The sequence below is a fragment of the Tenrec ecaudatus genome, chromosome 7 (genome assembly GCF_050624435.1).
Source record: "Tenrec ecaudatus isolate mTenEca1 chromosome 7, mTenEca1.hap1, whole genome shotgun sequence".
Lineage (NCBI taxonomy): Eukaryota > Metazoa > Chordata > Mammalia > Afrosoricida > Tenrecidae > Tenrec > Tenrec ecaudatus.
Window position 1 is genome coordinate 65887779 of NC_134536.1, and position 20884 is coordinate 65908662.

At 46.7% G+C, this 20884-nt stretch overlaps 3 protein-coding genes across 4 annotated transcripts in view; 1 reads left to right on the forward strand and 2 right to left on the reverse strand.

Annotated features, from left to right (window-relative positions):
- Positions 1–5126, reverse strand: part of QRSL1 (glutaminyl-tRNA amidotransferase subunit QRSL1) — a 32525-nt gene extending 27399 nt beyond the window's left edge. Inside the window, exon 1 of the mRNA XM_075554709.1 lies at positions 4979–5126. Within this exon, the coding sequence (XP_075410824.1) occupies positions 4979–5002 (24 nt within the window). The 5' untranslated portion in view covers positions 5003–5126. The remainder of the gene's footprint in view (positions 1–4978) is intronic.
- A 47-nt stretch (positions 5127–5173) lies between these two features.
- RTN4IP1 (reticulon 4 interacting protein 1) overlaps positions 5174–20884 on the forward strand; it is a 44474-nt gene continuing 28763 nt past the window's right edge. The window contains exons 1-4 of one of the 2 annotated variants that reach the window (XM_075554711.1): positions 5174–5911; positions 13166–13317; positions 14725–14793; positions 15691–15815. In XM_075554711.1, the coding sequence (XP_075410826.1) occupies positions 5632–5911; positions 13166–13317; positions 14725–14793; positions 15691–15815 (626 nt within the window). In that variant the 5' untranslated portion in view covers positions 5174–5631. The remainder of the gene's footprint in view (positions 5912–13165; positions 13318–14724; positions 14794–15690; positions 15816–20884) is intronic. The other variant, XM_075554710.1, reaches the window with a different exon arrangement.
- Positions 6812–7090, reverse strand: LOC142453419 (ATP synthase F(0) complex subunit f, mitochondrial-like). The gene is made up of 2 exons (XM_075554712.1): positions 6957–7090; positions 6812–6840 (listed from the first exon to the last, which is right to left on the reverse strand). Exons 1-2 carry the CDS (start codon positions 7075–7077, stop codon positions 6812–6814), a joined length of 150 nt encoding a protein of 49 aa, XP_075410827.1. The 5' UTR covers positions 7078–7090.

Genomic DNA, 20884 nt, shown 5'->3' on the forward strand with positions numbered 1-20884 from the left:
TTTAAGCTAACTGCAAGGTCACCAGTTTGACACCACCAGCAGGAGAAAGCTAGGGCTTTCTATGTCCATAAAGATTCACAATCTCGGGAATTCACAGGAGCAGGTCTCTCTGTCTTATCAGGTCGAGATGAGTTGGAACTGACTCACGGTACGATTACCATTTACGAGTAACTAGAGCTTCAGATATTTAAAAGAAAGTTTATTAAATCAATCCCTGAGATATGGTCAATTAATATGGCCTTCTAGCCATAATCCATGACATACTGTCAATTCGAGCTTGTGTGTCTGTGGTTGGAGCCCTGGTAGTGTAGTGGGTTATCTGTTGGTCTGCTAACCTCAAGGACAGCAGTCTGAAACCACCAGCAGCTCTGCTGGAGAAGATGAGGCTTTCTACTCCTCTAAAAAGTTAGTCTCAGAAATCCCCACGGGCAGTTCTCCTCTGCTCTCTAGGGTTGCTGTAAGTTAGAACCGACTCTCTGGCAGTAAGTTTGGTTTGGTTTTTATACCTGGGTTATAACCCCATTTGGAGGGAGGTCTCTGTTAAGAGACCCCGAAACTTGTTCTTGAAAGTAAAGCCAAGGTAAGCAATGAAGACGCAGAAGAGCTAACAGAACATTTCAAGAGAAAGCTGTATGATGAACTGTGTGAAAACTAGACTTAGAAAGCCAAAAAAAATCAGCATACCAATCTGAAAGAACTGAAGAAAAAATTCAAACCTTGAATTGAAATACTGAAGGATCCTATGGGCAAAATATCGACTAATAGGGGAAGTGTCAAAAGAAGAGAGAAGGAACACACTCTATCAAAAGAACGGTCAGCAATCCACCATTTTAAGAGGTAGCGTCGGATCAAGAACCAAAGGCACTGCAGGAAGAATTCAAGTTGCATTTAAGGCACTAAGAAAGAACACAGTTCCAGGAATCGACAGAATACCAAGTGAAACCATTTCTAAAAACAGATTCAGCACTGGGAGCATTCATTTGGTTCTTACGAAATTTGGAAGTTACCTGGCCATTGACTAGAAAAGATCTGGATTTGAGCCCACTCCAAAGAAAGGCACCCAAACAGAAGGCAGAAGTTGTCAAACAATATCATTAATATCGCAAGCCAGTAAAATTTTGTTGAAAATCATTAAAAAATAATTCAGCAGTATGTCAATAGGGAGCCGCCCGAGAACCAGGCTGGATTCAGAAGAGGACACGGAATGAGAGGTATCACTGCTGATGTCACATGGATCGCAGGTGTAAGCAGAGGATAACAGAAAGATGCTTACTTGTGTTTTATTTAGAGATTATCAAAAAACACATTCGTTTTGGCCACATAGTACTCTTTACTGTGACAGCCAGTGGGAAATATCTGCAAACCCGCTTCCTGCAGCAGTGACAGCTGCTGGCACAGTTCTGTGCCAGCAACTGGGACCCCGACTCAGAGCTTTCTAGGCCTGTGTAGCTTTTCAATATACAAAAGATGCTTGCTTGTGTTTTACTGAGTATGCAAAGGCCTTGGACTGTGTGGGTCACTTTGGAGAACACTGTAAAGAAAGGGAATGTTAGAACACTTCATCGTGCTCATGTGGAACCTGTACATTTGAACAGAATAAGAAGATAATGGATCCTTTCACCATACTTATCCCATTTGAATACTGAGTTGGACTACATGAATAAGAATGTGGTATCAGCGGAACAGCAAGGGTATGGAGTGGCAAGGTCCCCAGGGAATGCTGAAAGTGGACTTTGGGGCCAGGGCGTGGTGCCCCAACAGACTGGACTGGAAAACGCTCCTAAGGGCCAGCAAATGATCCCTGAACTAACTACAAGCTTTTCTCTTGTGAACTGTTTTGTTCTGTTCTTTGTCAGTGGTTTGTTTTTGTTGTTTTGTTGTCTGGTTGTATACTGTTGCTTTGTTTTCCTCTGTCTAGTTTTCGTGCATGTTAGTGACTCCACAGGTCTGTATGAATAGGACAGGCTTGATGAACTATCTGGAGGAAAAACAACGGGACCGACAGTTCCGGGGGGACTTGGGGTGGGGGGGTAGGGGGGATAAGGAAGTGGTGTTAACAAACCCAGGGACAAGGTAAAAACATGGGACACCAAATGGTAGAGAAGGGGGAGTGGCAGGCATGGTGGGAAATGATCAAGGGTAAGGTTGCTTAGAGAAGAGGTATACTCTAGCCCAGGTGGCGATGAAGCATGGTAGTAGGGCAGGAGGAAAGTCAAGGGAGATGGAGGAAAGAGCTAGGAGTCAAAGGGCATTCATGGAGGTCTAGACAAAGACATGTACATGCAAATATATATAGGAGGATGGGGAAATAGATCTATGTGTCTATATTTATAGGTCAAGTATTAAGGTGGCAGAAGGACCTTGGGCCTCTACTCAAGCACTCCCTCAATGCATGAATACCTTCTTTTATTAAATTGGAACTCTACGATGTTCACTCTCCCGACACAACGGCTGGAGCCAAAGTGGGTGAACAAGTAAATGTGGTGAAGAAAGCTGATGGTGCCCGGCTATCAAAAGAGATAGTGACTGGGGTCTTAAAGGCTTGAAGATAAACAAGCGGCCATCTAGCTCAGAAGCAACAAAGTCCACATGGAAGAACACACCAGCCTGTGTGATCGAGTGGTCCCAAAGGGATCAGTTACCAGGCATCAAAGAACAAAAAATCATATCATTGACTGCACACCTCCATGATAGGATCGCTGAAGACAAATGGGTGCATAAGCAAATGTGGTGAAGAAAGCTGATGGTGCCCGGCTATCAAAAGAGATAGTGTCTGGGGTCTTAAAGGCTTGAAGGTGAACAAGCGGCCATCTAGCTCAGAAGCAAATAGGCCCACATGGAAGAAGCACACCGGCCAGTGCGATCACGAGGTGCCCAAGGGACCAGGTATAAGGCATCATGCAAAAAAAAAAAAAAGATATAAGTGTGTGTATGTATGTGTATATGTATATATGTATGTGTATATATGTATATATATCATATCAAATGAAGGGGGAAGTGCAGAGTGGAGACCCAAGGCCCAAGTGTCGGCCAATGGAGATCCCCTCATAGAGGGGTTTAGGAGAGGAGATGGGTTAATTAGGGTGTGAGGTAGTATCGATGAAGAACACAGCTTTCCCCCAGATCCTGGATGCTTCCTCCCCCCAACTACCATGATCCGAATTCTACCTTGCAGGGCTGGATAGGACAGAGGCTGTACACTGGTACATATGAGGGTTGGAGGTACAGGGAATCCAGGGTGGATGATACCTTCAGGACCAAGGGTGTGAGGGACGATGCTGGGAGAGTGGAGGGTGAGTGGGTTGGAAAGGGGGAACTGATTACAAGGATCCACATGTGACCTCTTCCCTGGGAGAGGGACAGCAGAGAAGGGGGGAAGGGAGACTCCGGATAGGGCAAGATATGACAAAATAACGATGTATAAATTACCAAGGGCATATGAGGGAGGGGGGAATGGGGAGGGAGGGGGGAAAAAAAAGAGGACCTGATGCAAGGGGCTTAAGTGGAGAGCAAATGCCTTGAGAATGATTGGGGCAGGGAATGTATGGATGTGCTTTATACAATTGATGTATGTATATGTATGGATTGTGGTAAGAGTTGTATGAGTCCCTCTCCTGCTTCAGTTACATCCAGATGTTGATTTATCGTCTTTAAGGAGGAAGGGGCCCATTTAAAGGGTGAACTTGTAATAAATTGGAATTTCAAATAAACATCATGTACTTGTGTTTATAAAAAAAAAAAGAGTTGTATGAGTCCCTAATAAAATGTAAAAGAAGAAAAGAAAAAAAATGATTAGGGCAAAGACTGTACAGATGTGCTTTACACAATTGATGTATGTATATGTATGAACTGTGAAAAGAATTGTATCAGCCCCAATAAATTGTTAAAATAAATAAATAAATAAATTTAAAAAAAGAAAAAAAAAAGAATGTGGTATCAGAATTGGAGGAAGGTTCAAAAACAACCTGCACTACCCAGATGGCACACCTGCTGGATGGCAAGTTGCATGTAGGGACAACTTGAAGCACTTATTGATGAAGACCAAACACTACTGCCTTCCGTATGGATTACAACACAATATAAAGGAAAACACAAAATTTTCACAACTGGACCAATAGATTTCATTTTACTTGGACCCACAATCAATGCTCATGGAAGCAGCAGTGAAGAACTCAAATGATGCACTGCATTGGGCAAGTAAGTTGTACCAGACCAATAAAATGTTAAAGAGCAAAGGTGTTACTTTAAGGATGCAGGTGCCCTTTACCCAAGCCACGGTATTTTAACCCACCTCACATGCATGTGGAAGATGGAAAATGAACAAAGCAGGCAAGAGAAGTGATGCATTTGAATTATGGTGTAGGCAAACAACATTGCAAGTACCATGGACTGCCAGAAGAATACATCTGTCTGGGAAGAAATACGGCCAGGGTGTTCCTTGCAAGTTAATAAGGTAGGATTTCATCTTGCAATTTTGGGAACTGTGATCAGGAGCCCAGTTCCTGGAAACAAATGTAATGTTTGGTAAAGCAGAGGCTCAGCAGTAACACCAACAACACGCAGGAACACCCTCGTGAGATGGCCTGCCACCGTGGCTGCCACGAGGGGCCCACACGTGGTCACGGGTGAGAATGGCACAAGCTCAGAAGGTGTGCGGGACAGCCGGGGGACTAAATGGGCACCGCCAAACCTCCGTCACTTGGAAGCCCAGTGAGAGCACCCAGACGGGCACCCCAGTTGCCGCACGCAGGAATGCAGAGAGGCCGGGGGTACATTTCAGAGCCCGCTGTGCTCGCGCCCGGACTCCGCTCGCCTCAGGGGAAGAACGGCCTGCGGAGCGAAACGTCGGGATGCCTCACCCCCGCCCAGGGGGAGTAGCGGCCGGCTGGACTCCACGTGCGGTCAGGCCGGGAGACTCCCGCCCGCGGACCAGCGAAGCTCCCCTGCCCCCCGGCTCCCAGCAGTGCACCCCACTCACTTCTCGGAGGGTCCTGCCCAGCATGGTCCTGGCGCTACACCCGCATGGCGGGGCCCGGGAGACGGGGAAGAAAAGCGAGGTCAGCGCCGTGCCCGCATCACACGGGCGCAGCCATCTTGGCGCGTCAGCGGACCCGGGAGTATCACGTGCCTGGATTGGTCAAGGCGGAACCCGAGCGAATGATCCTCGCACGTGATTGGTTAGCTCTGCAGCCGGCACTCGGCCCGGAACGCGACCGCGACCGCTGCAAGGAGACTCGGGGCCTCTCCGAAAGTCGTCGCCGGCATCCCGGGCGCTGTCTGTTTGTCCGTTCCCCCCCTCCCAAGAGCTCCGGGATATGAAGGGTTTGGTTTGGGCTCGTTTTTCCTGAGGGAGGGTGGACATCTGCTTCTCTGTCTGCGTTGCAGAGCGGTTCGGTCGGGGGTAAGGGTGAGGGAAGGAGAACACCGGGCGGTAAGCGGGGGCCCCTCAGACGCCCAGCCTGGCAGCCGTGCCCCAGACTGCCTGCTCTGCGGGGGCCCCATCACCTCAGCCACAGTTTTGAATGCTCCTCTTGAAATCAGCGTGCCCGTGTGGCCGAATTCGCCGGAATTCGGGAGGCAAAGTTGGATCCAAGGGCGCAGGAGTTGGGACCCGCCGTCCAACAACTGTTGATGATGGGATTCCTGAAGATCGCGGTGCTGGGAAGAAACGCCCGCGCCGCGGGTCTCTGTGGGCGAAGCAAAGCTGCGCGGAGGCCCGCAGTTGTCAGAACAATTAGCACTACTTCTCCGAAGGGCACGGTCATGCCCGCGTGGGTCATCGATAAGTATGGGAAGAATGAAGTGCTTCGATTGAATCAGAACATGATGTTACCCGTCATAAACTACCCCAACGAAGTCATTATCAAGGTCCACGCTGCGGGCGTAAATCCGATAGATGTTAACATGAGAAGTAAGTTTTCGCCAGACAGTCTCCGTTTCCCGCATTCTTTCTTTCTTTTGGTTCTTCAGGTAATTTCCTCAAGGATATAGTTTTAAGAGATGAATCGCATTCTAACGATGCTTCTTTGCTTAGTGCACAGGAAATGATTGAGGTTTTGGACGGCCTCTCAGGAAATATTTCCTAAAAATGGGCATTGCCATGTTTGCAGTATAATCTCTTTAAATACAAATTTGAATAAGTTCCATTTTTCCTTTTCAAAGAGCACCCCCACCCCCCGTGGTACAATGTTGATAGCTGGAATCTTTGAGAGAGAAAGATGTCTGAGTCTGAATCTGTCAAGACTGACAGGCTTGGAAACCCTATTAGGCTGACCTCCCCTGTCTAATAGGGTCAAGACCAGTCGGAATGCAAGCCTTGATAGTGGGGTTCCTTTTGAGATCATGACTTGGGGGCTTCATAGCTGTGGCCACAGCCTATAATCCGGCAGACGCACTTAGTCACAGGTCGTCGAGGTGGGTTTGTGTTTCTACATCAGCTCAGATTGTGCATGTTTTATCATGTCCTGGACCCTGCTCTGTTCCATCTGAAATGTTGTCATCTTCATGTCTATTAGAGAATGTTGGCAAAACTTGGAAAGCACCTTACTTCTTTAAGCAATGCAGTTGAATTCACTCAAGTGCTGAAGAGGCTGATGGTTCATGAGCGATTTTTACGTTGGAAGATAATGGCACTAGATGCCAACCGTCTTGCTGTGAGAACCCACCTACTTTTATCTTCTTTTTTTTTTCCCCACAGGCCTGCACCTTTTATTGGGCACATTGTCAAGGGCTCTTGCCGCGTGGTTTGGAGGGGGTGGTGGCAAGGCAAGTGGCCAGACCAGGAAAGCAGGCCGCCCTCACCATGGCATTCTCAGTGGTACTTCCTTAACTGCTCGTGTTTGAGCTCCTTGTAGATAGGCAGTAGCTGAAAACCACATAGGCCGCCAACACCATGCACAGGCCTGCGACACTCCCCTTCCTCACGTTGACATACTTGCTATAATACCGATCGTAACCTCTCCGAAAGGCACCGACAATGCCCGTCGGGGTGAAGTTCCGCATCAGCACCCAGCTGGGCAGCTCCGAGATCCTGACATCCAGGAGGCGCTTCTCCTTCAGGGGCACGGGAGACGCCATCTTTCAGTCCTGGGTGTCCCCTACTTTTATCTTCTGTAGAAATTTACAAGCACTTCTTTGGGGACAATTGGTCGGTTGGCCTTGGTGTTTTAAGTGAGCCGCCATATACATTTACCCACGAGTCTGGGTTTTGAAGGGCTCATGTGTAGACTTGAAGCCTGCTCCTCAACAGAGGACCTTGATTATAATCATATGTAAACTATGGAAGATGAATTATATATCACTTTCTTGTACAGAGCCAATTGAGAAATTAAAATGAATGACAGAATCAATGTACAATTCTGTGTAGTTAATAGAGAAGTTGGGGATGTTCCCTTTTAATTTTTCAAGAATGTTGTCATAGATTGGGGCAACAATTGCCAACCATTTAGGTTGCAAGACCTGAAAAATTACTTAACGTTAGTTTATGTGACTTATAGCTATTAATATTTTCTGTGTTAGGATTTAACCAGAGTTTTAATATTGGCTTAAAATGCAATAAACTCTGAGCTAACACTACAACATCAAAGTAGAATAAAGCTTTGAAAATGATTTAAACAGTTAAAAATGACTGAAAGATAACTCGTAATGATTGACAGCATGTCTATTTTCAAGGAGCTTGTAATGCAAACCACAACAACAAAACCCAGTATTTTCCAAACGAGCAACAGGACATACAGAAAAGTGGCCTTGTTTTAACTTCTGCACATCTTTGTTCTTTAGCCTAGGAAGACACTGCATTTTCTTATTTACTTCTGCTTGCTGCCTGTTTCTCTGTTATTCGAAGCACTGTGGGTGAAGAGAGGAGACCTGGTGGCTAGTGGGTTCCATGTTAGGGTGCTAACCACAAGGTCAGCAGTTTGAAACCACCTGCCTCTCTGCAGGAGAAGATGGGACTTTGTACTCCTGTAAAGAGTTACAGCCTGGGACAGTTCTTTTCTGCTCTGTAGGGTCACAATGAGTCGGAACCTACCGTCTGGCGGTGAGTTTTGAGTTTGGGGTATGTGAAGAAAAGCCACACAGATGCAAACCCAAACACCACACTGGATTTCGATGAGTCAGTGCTACTTAGAGTGAGCCTATAGGCCAGAGTAGAACACCTTACGTTTTTCAAGGTGAATATTTATGGGAGCAGGCACTCACTCTTTCTCCAGCAGAGCAACTACTGAGCTTGAACCACAAGCGCCACTGGGGTTCCGTAGTTGGAAAAGAAAGATCCTCTTAGACTCTTTCTTTTTTCTTTAAATCGTTTTATTAGGGGCTGATACAACTCTTATCACGATCCATACATACATCAATTGTGTAAAGGACATCTGTACATTCATTGCCCTCATCATTCTCAAAACATTTGCTCTTCACGAAAGCCCTTGTCATCAGGTCCTTATTTCTTTCCCCTCCCTCCCCACTCCCCCTCCCTCATGAGCCCTTGATAATTTATAAATTCTTATTTTGTCATATTTTGCCCTGTCCGGCATCTCCCTTCACCCCCTTTTCTGTTGTCCATCCTCCAGGAAAGAGGTCACATGTAGATCCTTGTAATCGGTTCCCTCTTTCCAACCCACTCTTTCTCTACCCTCCCAGTATCACCACTCACACCCCTGGTCCTGAAAGTATCATCCGCCCTAGATTCCCTGTGCCTCCAGCTCCTATCTGCACCAGTGTACAACCTCTGCTCTATCCAGACTTGCAAGGTAGAATTCGGATCATGGTAGTGGGGGGAGGGGGGGCGGGGCAGGGAGGAAGCATTTAGGAACTGGAGGAAAGCTCTATTGTTCATCCATGTTACCTCGCACCCTGACTGACTCATCTCCTCCCCTAGACCCCTCTGCAAACTCTTAGACTCTTTCATACTGACTTGAGGACTTGATGGATTTGGAGAACTGCCAGACTGGAGAAATGGAATAACCTCTCTTGGTGATTAAGCCTTCTGCTGACTCAACGTTGAGTGTTCCTATTGTCTCGTTAGTGAATAGTCATGGGCCTGTACTGTCTGCCAGGTCTGTCACTGTTGAGCAATTGAAATGATGTGCAGTCAGTCTAAAAGGTACTCGACTTCAAAGATTAAGTCTCCCCTCCCCCCCAAAAAAGAATATAAATTGCCTCATTAAAAATGTCATATTGATTACATATTGAACTGATAGGATTGTGGATATACTTTTATGGAGTAAAATACGATTAAAATTAATTCCGTTCATTTATGTTTACTAGCACATTTAATGTGGCTTGCTTGCGTTGTCTACTGGACAATGAGGGAATAGCTGTTACTCGTTCCTTTGAGGAACAGGGGTCCTGGGCGAGACTTTAGTTCTTGGAGGATCTGTAGTCAGAAAGGTCTATTAGAAAGGAATGGAAATGACTTATTGTTATGACATGCAGGTCTATGTTTTCGCCTACTTCAAAGTAATAAGAGCTACTACTAGTTGGGTGTGTTTTAAATTATTTGTGTTATGTTGGGCCTGCTGCTGTCAGTGGGATTCAACTCATAGGGACCCTGTACAAGAGCAAAACACTGCCTTTGCCATTCCCACAGTTGCTGTGTTTGAGCCTATGTGACCCTGACCGTGTCACGCCATCTCTGGGAGGGTCTTCCTCTTTTCCTCTGACTCCCTGCTTCACCAAACGTGACCTCCTTTTCTAGGGCCTGGTCTCTCCTGATCCTCTGTCCAGAGTTCGTGAGATGAAGTCTCATCATCCTTGCTTCTAAGAAGCAGTCTGGCTAGGCCTAGACATAGCTTCGTTTTTGCAGGACATGTCTTTCAGTAGGTTTACACCCAATGATCAGTATTGGTCTCTTCTCCTTTGGCTGAAAACTCTTTGAAAGTTCATTCCCCGCTCTGTCAACTACTGCCTGTTTCAGTACCCGGCAGATGTAGTGGCCTGTCAGTCTTTATTTTTGGCATTTTACATTTTCATTCTGACTTAATATTACAAACATAAATTGGCAAGTTTTTTTAATTCCAGGAATAATTTTTAAGTTTTTTCTTTGGCTTTGTTAACTTTTAATTTCTTTGCATGCACGCTATGTGTGGAGGTTATAATAATAATATTGTAGGCCGCTTTGTGTTTATACAAGGGTAGGTCAAAATGTGTTGTTATTAAATCACAGTAACCTTTGTTAAACAAAAGTACCCATAATGGAAAACGATTGTTTCTCAACATCTCCTGCATGTTGGCCTCTACACTTCTGAGGGCACCGTGCCCAGCTCTCTGACCCTTCTCTCAGGCGCTCTGGCGGCGTAGTGGGTTACACGTTGGTAGAAGAGGAAGGTAAGACGAAGCGTGAAGCACTTTTGTAACCATTCCATTCGCTGTTCCTTCGTTTCCCCAGTGGAGTACACTGCTACCTGGCCAGATAGATGACAGGTGTGCAGCACCTAAGACCAGCAGCTAAGATTGTCAGGGACAACCTCGCCTCTCAGGGACTTGTAGGTTGTCTGGGACAACCTTGATACTCTCTCCCACGTGTCTTGATTTGGTGTTAGAAAAACAGCTTCTGTCAGCCTCTCTCCCCATACCTTCTTGCTCTCCTCTGCTCCGGGGATTCCTGGTCTCATCCAGACCAACACGCCCCATCCCCTCTCACCTTGTTCCACCAGCTCTGCCCTGTGTCACCAGCCTTCCTTTCCCTGCAGACTGTCATTCCTGCCCTCTTAGGGATTAAAAAAAAACAACAAACACCGACAATGACACTGAACTGTCCACTCTCCATCTCAGGTCCCTTCCTCTAGCTACTGCTTCAGTTCTCTGCTCTCTCATACAGTGAACCAGTGGGCAAGAGTTGAGTTTCTCATGTTCCCAGTTCCTTCTCATTATTCTTCTTCTTTTAATCATTTAATTGGGGGCTCGTACAACTCTTATCACAGTCCATATATCAATCGAATGAGGCCTATTTGTACATATGTTGCCATCTTTCTTTTTTAGACATTTTCTATTGAGCCCTCGGTATCAGCTCCCCCCACCTTGCCCCCACCCTCATTACCCCTGACAGATTGTACGTTGTTGTTATTTTCCTCTCTCACACTGACTGCTGTCCCCATGTTGTCTGTTGTTTCCCCCTGGAGAGGGGTGTATGGTTATGTGCCCGTCATTGTGATCGGTTCTCTCTTTCTCCCTTCCCTTCCCCTCCTCCCCCTACCCTTGTGGTATCACTGTTCCCACTCCTGTTCCTGGAGTCTGTGTGTGTGAGCTCCCATCTCTTATCTATCCCTGTGTGCATGTCCTGGTCTAGTCTGAACTGGGAAGCAGCACTGGGGTCATGGTGGTGGGGGGCGAGGAAGCCTCAAGGAACCAGATGCATAGAGTGTGTTTCGTGGATGCTTTACCGCACCCTGGTGACTCATCCCCTCCCTATAGCCATTCTGTGGGGAGAGTGTTCCACTGTACACAGATGGGCTTTGGATCTCCGCTCCAGTCTCCCTCATTCTCAGTCATATGTTTTTGGTTTTTATGTGTCTGCTGATGCCTTTTACCCAGTCCCTGTGACTCCTCATGATAGCACTGAGGTGCGCCTCTTCCATGTGGACTTGTAGCTTCGCTGCTGAATGGCGGCTTGTGTAACATCAAACCTTTAAGACCCCAGACGCTGTATTTATTAATAGCCGGGAACCATCCGCCCTCTTTACCACATTTGTTTATGCACCCATTTTGTCTTCAGTGAGTGTGTCAGGAGGGTAAACATCTCAGGATGCCAATTGGTTATAAAGCATTCTTGTAGTGAGGGTGGGTATGAACAGAGCCCCAAAGTACATCCCCTACCTCCGTGTAATGCCGTATAAATATATGTACGTGGGCCAGTACCTCTATTTTTGTGGATTAGTGTATCTTCCTATGTACACTGCTATGTTTCTCAAATGGACCGCTCCACAGCACTGCTTACGTCAAGGTGATAAATGACCTCTTGAATCCAGTCTTTAAAAAATGTTTTAAACTTAGCAACATCCTTTGATATTATTTGAAACACACACAGACACACACACACACACAGAAACAAAGCTGTCTTCCTCATTAGCACCTGACATCTCTGAAAGGCCTTTTCCTTTGGCTTTTGGGAATCCTTTTACTTCTCTGGCTGACTTCTCAGGCCCCATTGTTGGTTTCTCTTTGTCCTTGGTAGCTCATAGCTCCAATGTCCTCTCTGCCCAGCAGTGGGTGAGAGAGAAAAGGAAGACTTGGATCTTACCGTGTGGGCTAGGGAGCAGTAGGTGAGACAAGCCAGGTCTGGGATGTCCCTAGTGACAGAGGGCTTGAGAAATCGTTTAAGCTTAGGAGAGAAGAGCAGATGCTCTTGAGATATGTGATCTCATCAAGCTATGTAATACACCACTAAGGTACTGTCACTGGAGGAGCCGCTTATTGGACAAAGAGAATAATTAGACGAATGTTTTCAGCTAAATTTAACTAATCTAATATTTTTAAAGACAAAATGAGAGAGAGAATAAAGTAATTAATCTGATTTAGCCTATCAGAACTCCTACAGCCAAATGGTTGCTTTCCTCTTAGGAATCCATGTGCTCATTCCAGAGACATTGTTCTAAAGCCATTTCGGTGGGGGTGGGGAGGGGGCATTATGCATAGACCTGTCTGTCAAGATCAAATTATCTATATCCATGCCTTACTCTTCTGTTTGAGGGTTTTTTTCAGATAGCTTGAGAATTACTTTTGTCACCAGACTTAGCAAAAACCAAACACAACATTTCAAAATGAATGACTACATAACAGGGAATCATCTTCAGGCTACAAAGTAAAATGAAAAGTTCTGAAAGACAGCTTCAAAATTAGAATTCCAAAAACACGGTGAGGAGTTACTGACCTGTTGTTAGCTGTACCTCATGCCCAATAGGATGTTTGGAAACACTGCTCCATCCTGTACCACCGTTGCCGAGGCTGCTGTAACTGCATAAAGCATGATAACGCCCAGAAAACTAAGTGACCATAACTGTGTAACTCATTTTGTTGGAGGGGCACGGCGCTCCGTGTTCTCCTGTGTGGTGGGTTATTGACTGACTAGGTTTTCCGTGCACCACCATGAGCACCTAGACTTGTACTGGCCTTCCGTCCTGTGATCATCTGACATCCTGTGATAGGGACATATATGTGTTGTGTCTTCTAGGTGGTTATGGCGCTACCGCTTTAAACATGAAGCGTGACCCCTTACACATGAAAATGAGAGGAGAGGAATTCCCCCTGACCCTGGGCCGGGATGTCTCTGGCGTGGTGATGGAGTGCGGCCTGGACGTGAAGTACTTCAAGCCTGGAGACGAGGTGCACTGTGAGCCCCGGCCTCCTCTCTGGCTGGGAGCTGCATTCGGCTGCTTCCCCAGGGCGTCTGCTCTTCATCCTGTTGGCCTGTTTCCTCTTTTTGACCCGTGTACTGAGATTTGCCTGGAATCTTCCTTTCCTTGATTTTGTTATTATCATTTTCATAAATAATTCCAAAATAGCTTCACTCCGTTTGGGATTTCTCAATCTGGTGCTGGAGAATCATAAGATTTTAAAATGTGTAGTGTTGGGACTTATTTTGGCTTTTGTTTTTCCTGGAAGAGCCTTTTATGACAATCCCTATCTAAAGGATTAAGTCGTTTTTAAAATTTTAATTTTAACAGTTGTATTGACATATAATTCACATCTCATACAAGTCAATAATTTAAACATCTTGAAAAGAGTTGTGCACGATTCCACCGTACCCACTGCCATTGAGTTGAGGCTGACTCAGTTAGCCTGTAGGGCAGAGTGGAACTGCCTTGTGAATAGCCAAGACTAACTGACAGTAAAAAGCCTTTAACTCTTCAAACTTTTTAACTCTTTATTGGAGTAGAAAGCCTAGTCCTTCTCCTGTGGAGCAGCTGGTGGATTCAAACTGCTGACCTTGTAGTTAGCAGCCCAGCGCGCACCGACTGCACCACCAGGGCTAGCTACTGTTTGGTATAATCACCTGCCACTTGTCACTTTGAACTTCCATTCCAAGAAAGCGTCATGAGCAAGTACTCAGCTGTTGACTCGCAGGTGGGCAACTCAGACCCGCCAGCTCGTCCACAGGAGAACGGCGTGGCTATCCGCTCTACGGGCCAGCTCCACTCTGTCTCATACGCTACTCTGTGTAGAAATGGGAACAGCAGAGGCTTGCTCTGGTCTTGGTAACACTGTTCATTCCTTTCCATTCAAGAACCCACTTAATCTCTATGAATAAATAAAATTAGGTCCGTTTCACAGAAGAGGCAGGTGAACTACAGAGAGGCTCTAAGAAGGAGCCCTGTGGTGTGGTGGGTTAGCCACAAGGTAGACAGTTCAAACCATCCTCCTGTTCCTCAGGAGAAATTGGGCTGCCTTTCGAGACCCTATACCAGGTGGCTCTGCGCTGCAGTGGACTTGATGGCTATGGGTTTGCATGGCTAATTAATGGTAGAGCTGGATTCAAGCCCCAGAGCCTGTACTCAGAGTTGGACTCTTAATTAGTCATTGTACGCAGCAGGGTATACTAACTCTGTTTACAGTGTGATTTGGTTTGGTAAGTCCACCATAAGTCCGAGTAAGTGAATCTAGAGGATGTGGAAATAATTCTTTAGCTCTACCCCCCCCCCCCCCCCGTGTGAGGTAGGTGTTGGGGGGCATTATGCTGTGCTTGGGTCGGAAGATACCTGTGTGTCTAATGGAGTTGTGTGTGTGTTTCAGGTCTGGGCTGCAGTTCCTCCGTGGAAACAAGGCACGTTCTCAGAGTTTGTTGTAGTCAGTGGGAATGAGGTAACTCATCAACTTTGTGCTGAAATGCTATGAAACATATAAGCCTATACGCTCTTTATGTCTTACATCATATGCGTGACTTAATTGGCTGGTTTTCAAATATGGTGTGTGATTTAGGGCAGTTTCAAAAGACTCAAAGGACAGGAACTTCTGAAAGATTACCAAAGTATTCAATATCATTCAGTAACGCTGCCCGCCAACGTGGCTTTCTTTGCCTGCAGGAGCCGGGCTTGGGAGCGAGCTCCGGGGTCCCCTGTGCTGTTTCTTGGGTTCCCTGTCTAGGAAGTGGAAACCACCTACTCCAAACGGAGAGTAAGGGCTAGTGCTGGGCGGTGGCGGGTGCCTCGAGCGCTTTTGGACACCCTTGGAAACAGGAGGCTAATTGAAGACAGGAGGCGCAATGAATTCAGCCGAGACAGGGTTGAACACGGAGGAGACTGGCTGTCGAAGGCAGGGGTGGGAGCGAGAAAGGGGTATTCGTAAGATTACAGACCACCGGAAAAAACTGCCTTCCCGTAAATGGGAGCTAGGGAACAGGTGGTCTTAGAAAAAGTGTGAAGGGGCTCATATCTATGGGGATTTAATTGTATTTGGACTTGCTGCTGCCAGTAGTAAGGGCATGATGAGAGCGCTCTTTTTATAAAGAACGAGGAAGCTTAAGAGCCTGTATCTCATGGTGTAGGCCACAAACGTCCTTGCAGAGCCTTTGTGAGGGAGGTTGGGTCATTAGGAGACTATTCCTTCAGGCTAGTGTTGAAGAGGAGGCAGTGAACCTTGACCCTTGAGTTGTACAGGTTTCTCCGGGAAGCCAGTTGAGTGCCCTGGCAGGTAAATGCTTCATTTTGTGCGCAGGTTTGCAGGGCATGGCTTAGGTTTGACTGTTGCTTTCCCGCCCAGGTCTCCCATAAGCCCGGATCACTCACTCATACCCAAGCGGCTTCGCTGCCATACGTGGCTCTCACAGCCTGGTCTGCCATAAACAGGATTGGTGGCCTGAATGACAAGAATTGCAAGGGGAAGCGGTAAGTGTGAACGGTGGCATCTACCCTTCCTCCCTTCCTTCCCTTCTGAGAGGTTTGGCAGTAGATTTGCCAGGAGTTCATACCAGGATGCGCGTGTGCACAACTGCACTGGCTTTCTAGTTTTCAAAAGCTTTGTTGGTATGAGTTTCACTTTCTCAACCACATTCTTAGCCCAATTAAACAGAGATTTTCAGAACTGAGATGGGTAGATAGGTTTTAGCAATCTGAGCCTCCGTAAATGAGCAAAAATTTGTAGGTGAATCTCTGGGGGAAAAGATCCATAGCTCAGGTCAATTTCCTGAAAAGGTTTAGAATTATCCAGACACTGTGACACCTTCCCGACATAATCATTGAAGACTAACGGGTGCATAAGCAAATGTGAAGAAAGCTGATGGTGCCCAGCTATCAAAAAGGATAGCATCTGGGGTCTTAAAAACTTGAAGGTAAACAAGCAGCCATCTAACTCAGAAGAAACAAAGCCCATACGGAAGAAGCATACCAACCTGTGTGATCACGGGGTGTCCACGGGATCAGGTATCCGGTATCCAAAAATCCAAAACAATTTTATTGGTGCCAACGAGGGGGGTTAGAGTGGAGACCCAAAGCCCATCTGTAGACAAGTGGACATCCCCTCACAGAAAGGTCACAGGGAAGGGATGAGTCAGTCAGGGGGCAATGTAGCATCAATGAAAAACACAACTCCAGGTCTTTAATGCTTCCTCCCCACCCACTATCATGACCCCAGTTCTACCGTACAAATCCAGGGTAAACTAGAGCATGTACACTGGTACAGATAAGAGCTCTTCACCACAGACTCCAGGACAGGTAACCCCTCAGGAACAGTAGTCAGAGAGCAATACCATGAGGGGAAGGGCAAGGGGAAGAAAATGGAAAAAGGGAGAACTGATCAGGAGGTTGGGTATGTAACACCCCCCCCAGGGGACGAATGACAGAAATGTGGGTGAAGGGAGACAATGGACATTGTTAAGATACAAAATAACAACCATAATATGTAAGTGGTGAAGGATTCACGCGGGCGGGAGGATAAGGGAGGGAATAAAGAAGAGCAGACACCAAGCGCTCGAGTGGAAAGAAGATGTTTTAGAAATGATGATGGCAACAAATGTACAAGTGTGCTTGACACCATTGAGTCACAGACTGTTATAAGATCTGCAAGAGCCCTCAACAATATGATTCATAATAAAAAGCATTTTTCCACAAAGTTTCTAAAGAATGATGTCAATGTGCAGGGTGCGCGCGCGTGTTTGTGTTTCTCCTATCCCAGCTAGGAGTTGCTCTACATGTGTAGATTTCTATTGGGCAATGCATTCGGCTTCCAACAGAACTCATACTTGATCTCCTTAAGGCCCGCTCTAGTTCTTTGAGGTACAGAGTGCATGCTTATTTGTGTCAGCCCCAGCCTAGTGAGTAGAAATGCCTCCGATGCCCTGGGTTCCGTCCTGTCCAAGCACTATCACTTCCTAGTCATTCCTGGCGCTTGGTTTGAGGAGCACATGATACGGGCGCCCCACCGATGGCACTCACGGTTATTGTCAGTGGTGTGTGGTGTGAGTGCTGTTTGCACTTTACAAAGCTGACCTTCCTGAGTAAGACGACGTTCTTTTGCAGTGGGTAAACTGTTTGTTGCATCAAGCTGATTTCTGACTCACAGTGGCCTTCCAGGATGTTGACCTTTCAGAAGCAGAGAGCCAGCCCTGTCTTCTGTGGAGGGTGGCGGTGGGGTTTGACCCACCAGCCTTTTGGCTAGTGATCGAGTGCTTAACTGTTTGTGCCACCATTAAATGACAGTAGTATAGGAGCAAACTCTTAATCGAATTTTAATAAAACGGAGGTTTTTTGTTTCCTAAAGCTGTTCAGCTGAAAGAACTGAAGTCTGTGTAAATCTGTCCTGCCGTACTCTGTCCCGTTTACATTTAACTTGGTCTATGGCAACTGAAGGGGCTTAAGGAAAGCTTAGCAGATGAATTTCTGGAAGCGGTGCGAAGGTTAGTCACCTAATGAGGTGCTACCTGTTATCTTAGAATTCAAGGCAAATATTGATTCTAAAGGTCAACCCTGTTTATTTTTTTAAGCATTTGAGCTGCTCTTTCCTAAAGCTGCCATCTTGCTCACACATTTTGTTTAAATTAAATAAGTTTGACCACATGACAGCCAAACAAATTCAATTAAAAAATAGGATATAATCTTGGAAAAACCACACTCGAGACCTGTAAGTTCTACTGACAACTGCAGGTTGTCCAAAGCCATCCTTTGTTACTGTTTGGTGGCTTGGTGGGCTTCGTTGTGGTCCTTTCTGAGGACCTTGGCTGCTTCGTATCCCTGCCTGGCTTTGTGCTCGCTTCCCTGGGGCAATGATGCAGAAAACAGTCTAGAGACAAAGATGGGGCTTCCCTTCTCAGATGCGTGGTGGTGTGCCCTCCGTCAGTCGATGGGTTTGTAGGTAATTCTTTAGTACTATGCTATTTTCTGATTAAGCAGAGAGGGTTTGGGGCCCGGAAGCCAGAGCCCTGGGTCCTGCTTTCCACTCTGCCACTATCTAGGTGAGCACATTGCAAATGAAACAGCATAGGTTATGGAGAATGCTTTCAGAAGTAGCAAGTTCTAAACTTTTTTTTTTTCTTGGTTTTTTATTGGTCCTGAGGGGTTTATCTGTCCTGGATTCTGTGTGTCGAGAGCTCTTATCTGTACCAGTGTACATGCTCTGGTCTAGCCGGATTTGGCAGGTAGAACTGGGGTCATTAATAGTGGGGGGAGGAAGCATTAAAGAACTAGAGGGATGTTGTGCGCTTTCTTGGTGCAATACTGCACCCTGAGAGAGAGAGAGATCATTGTGAGCCTCCTGGGCTTGCATTCCCAAGTGCACAATGATGTCACCCCTAATTAAGTCTGTGCCCTGGAGCCGCAGAGCCACATCCCAAGCTCCAAGTTAGAAAAAGACAAGTCCTTCAGAAGGTGAAGGGAGCCAGCAGTCTGACTGCAGCACAGGCTGTCTGGATGGAGTCTCGCTTGAGATCTGAAGACACAGTTTCTGCTCTTACCGCACACTTGGCAGGAATCACATACTTTCCCAGGCCCTTGCCATTACTCAAGCCGCAAGATGCCCACACGGACCACAACAGTCAGGTTGACCATTGAGAGTGGCATTCATGATGCACAAGCAGTGCCCCGTGTCTTTTTGCCCCTCCAGGCAAAATCCATCATCCAGACCTCACAGCTGTCTTTGAACACGACATAAGTTACCAACTTCCCCAGATGCTGGGCTGAGGAACGTGGCGTGCATTAGGCTCCCTGCAGACTAGGAGTGAGCGTTCCTTCAGGCTGGACGACAGGGCTGTCCCACGGCGGCCGAGGTCAGTCCGGTTCTTGTCCCTGAGCTACCCAAGGATAGGGGTCAGCCTACCTCTCCTATTGATTTGTGATTCTTAAGAGGAAGTCGCGTTTAATGGGCACATGGGGAAAAAATATTACAGACTTTTTTTTTAATGAAGAAGTGATTATACAGGTACTTTCCAAGCTCACTGCCCTCGGTGACTTCCTTATTCTGAATCCCGAAGCTCCCATCTCCAAAGTGGTTTCTTTCGTTGGCTGAGCCCTTGTAGCTAGTGAAGCATCGTTTGGACTCTCTCAACAATGTGGAGAGGTGTATCGTTTTCAGTTCTCTATTGGAGTTAAAGCATATGTTAGTCTGCAGAGAATTGGTCCGTTTGCTTGTGAGGTTGTTATCTTTGTTGTTGTTTGTTTTTCTTAAGGACAATACACATGACTGTATGTGAAGTATGGCTATTCCTATCAGTTATTTTTAGAAATCTCCCAATGACAGACATCCATCAGCACCTTGGAAGATTTTATAGGATTTTTTTTTACCACAAGTGCCTATATTTTTTAAACTAAGGCAAAGCCTTCTAAAGGTTGTGTGGGATTTATTTAGCCTCTCTTTGTTCTCTAATTATATTTGTATAAAAACTAAGAATCGGTGTCCAAAAGGTTTAGGTCTTGAGATTTTGTTGATGTCTTTTAGTATGTCATTTTGCCCATATATTTCTATTACTTGGAAGTGTAAGTGACATTATTTCCTTGTTACCAACTCACCCATAGTATAGTGTCCTTGTGGACCAAAAGACTAACTAGCACATCAGCATTTTATTAAGGCAACTATTAGAAGAAGCCAGCAAAGGGGGCTGGCCCTCGACCAGAGTGCCTGCACAAACCCTGCAGGGACGGCTTGCCCTGGGCAGCAGAGACTGGGAGCTTACAAGGGAAACGGTTTGGTGGGCTGTGTGCTTAGTCAGGAATCAGGACGTGTTCAGAGGCACGCGTTTCCTGGTGTGGGCCGGCAGTGCAGGTGTGCGGTTTCACGAGCTCTTTCCTGAGGGCTCTTGTCGGTGAACGCACACACAACGTTGGGCCAAGGTGGAGTCCAAAAATGTAGCCAGGGCGCCTGGGATGTTCACACCTCGCTGGGCACGTGCACACTCCTTTTCCTCGGTCGGAAGCCCGTCGGTGCTGGGACGGCCAGTGTAGGTCCGCGACTGCGGACAGAGCCTTTGCTGCGCGGTCCCTTAAGCCACGGGAAGCTGGGCTCTGAGAAGACCCGAGAGCCAGCTGAGCCATGGATGGCGTCGGTTTCCCGAGCTGATTGACAGGTCACACGGCCCTGCTCCAGTTAGTGTCTGTTTTGTTCCCCCAGAGCAGTGTGTCTGCAGCGTGCTTTCTCCATAGCTGCCTGCCTGTTGGGCTTGGGCCAGTTCCTCTCAGACGGCACGCTGTCTCCAACTACAGCTCTCCATGACTTACTCGAAGGCGCACACAGATCACTTGAGGCTCTCAAGGTCAATAGAACTTACCAAAAAGCCCCCCCTGCCCCTTTTTAAATAGAGTGTGATTAGGTGGCTATCTTGATAATGTTATGATGTCCTTGGGTACTTCCTCGTCTGCCAAAAATTCTTCTCTTGCTGAGAAAGCTGTCCTTCGCACTGTTTGGCAGACGTATCAGAGGGCGTTAGAAATGGAGCCGTTCCTCCTGTATAACACCGATTTCCCTTTTAAAT

Excerpts from the sequence above, each read along its gene's own strand:
- LOC142453419 (XM_075554712.1), bottom strand. The coding sequence starts at position 7,077 with ATGGCGTCTCCCGTGCCCCTGAAGGAGAAGCGCCTCCTGGATGTCAGG. Across the intron at positions 6,841-6,956 it reads TGTCGGTGCCTTTCGGAGAG|AACACGAGCAGTTAAGGAAG; the intron begins GTTACGATCGGT and ends ACAAGGAGCTCA.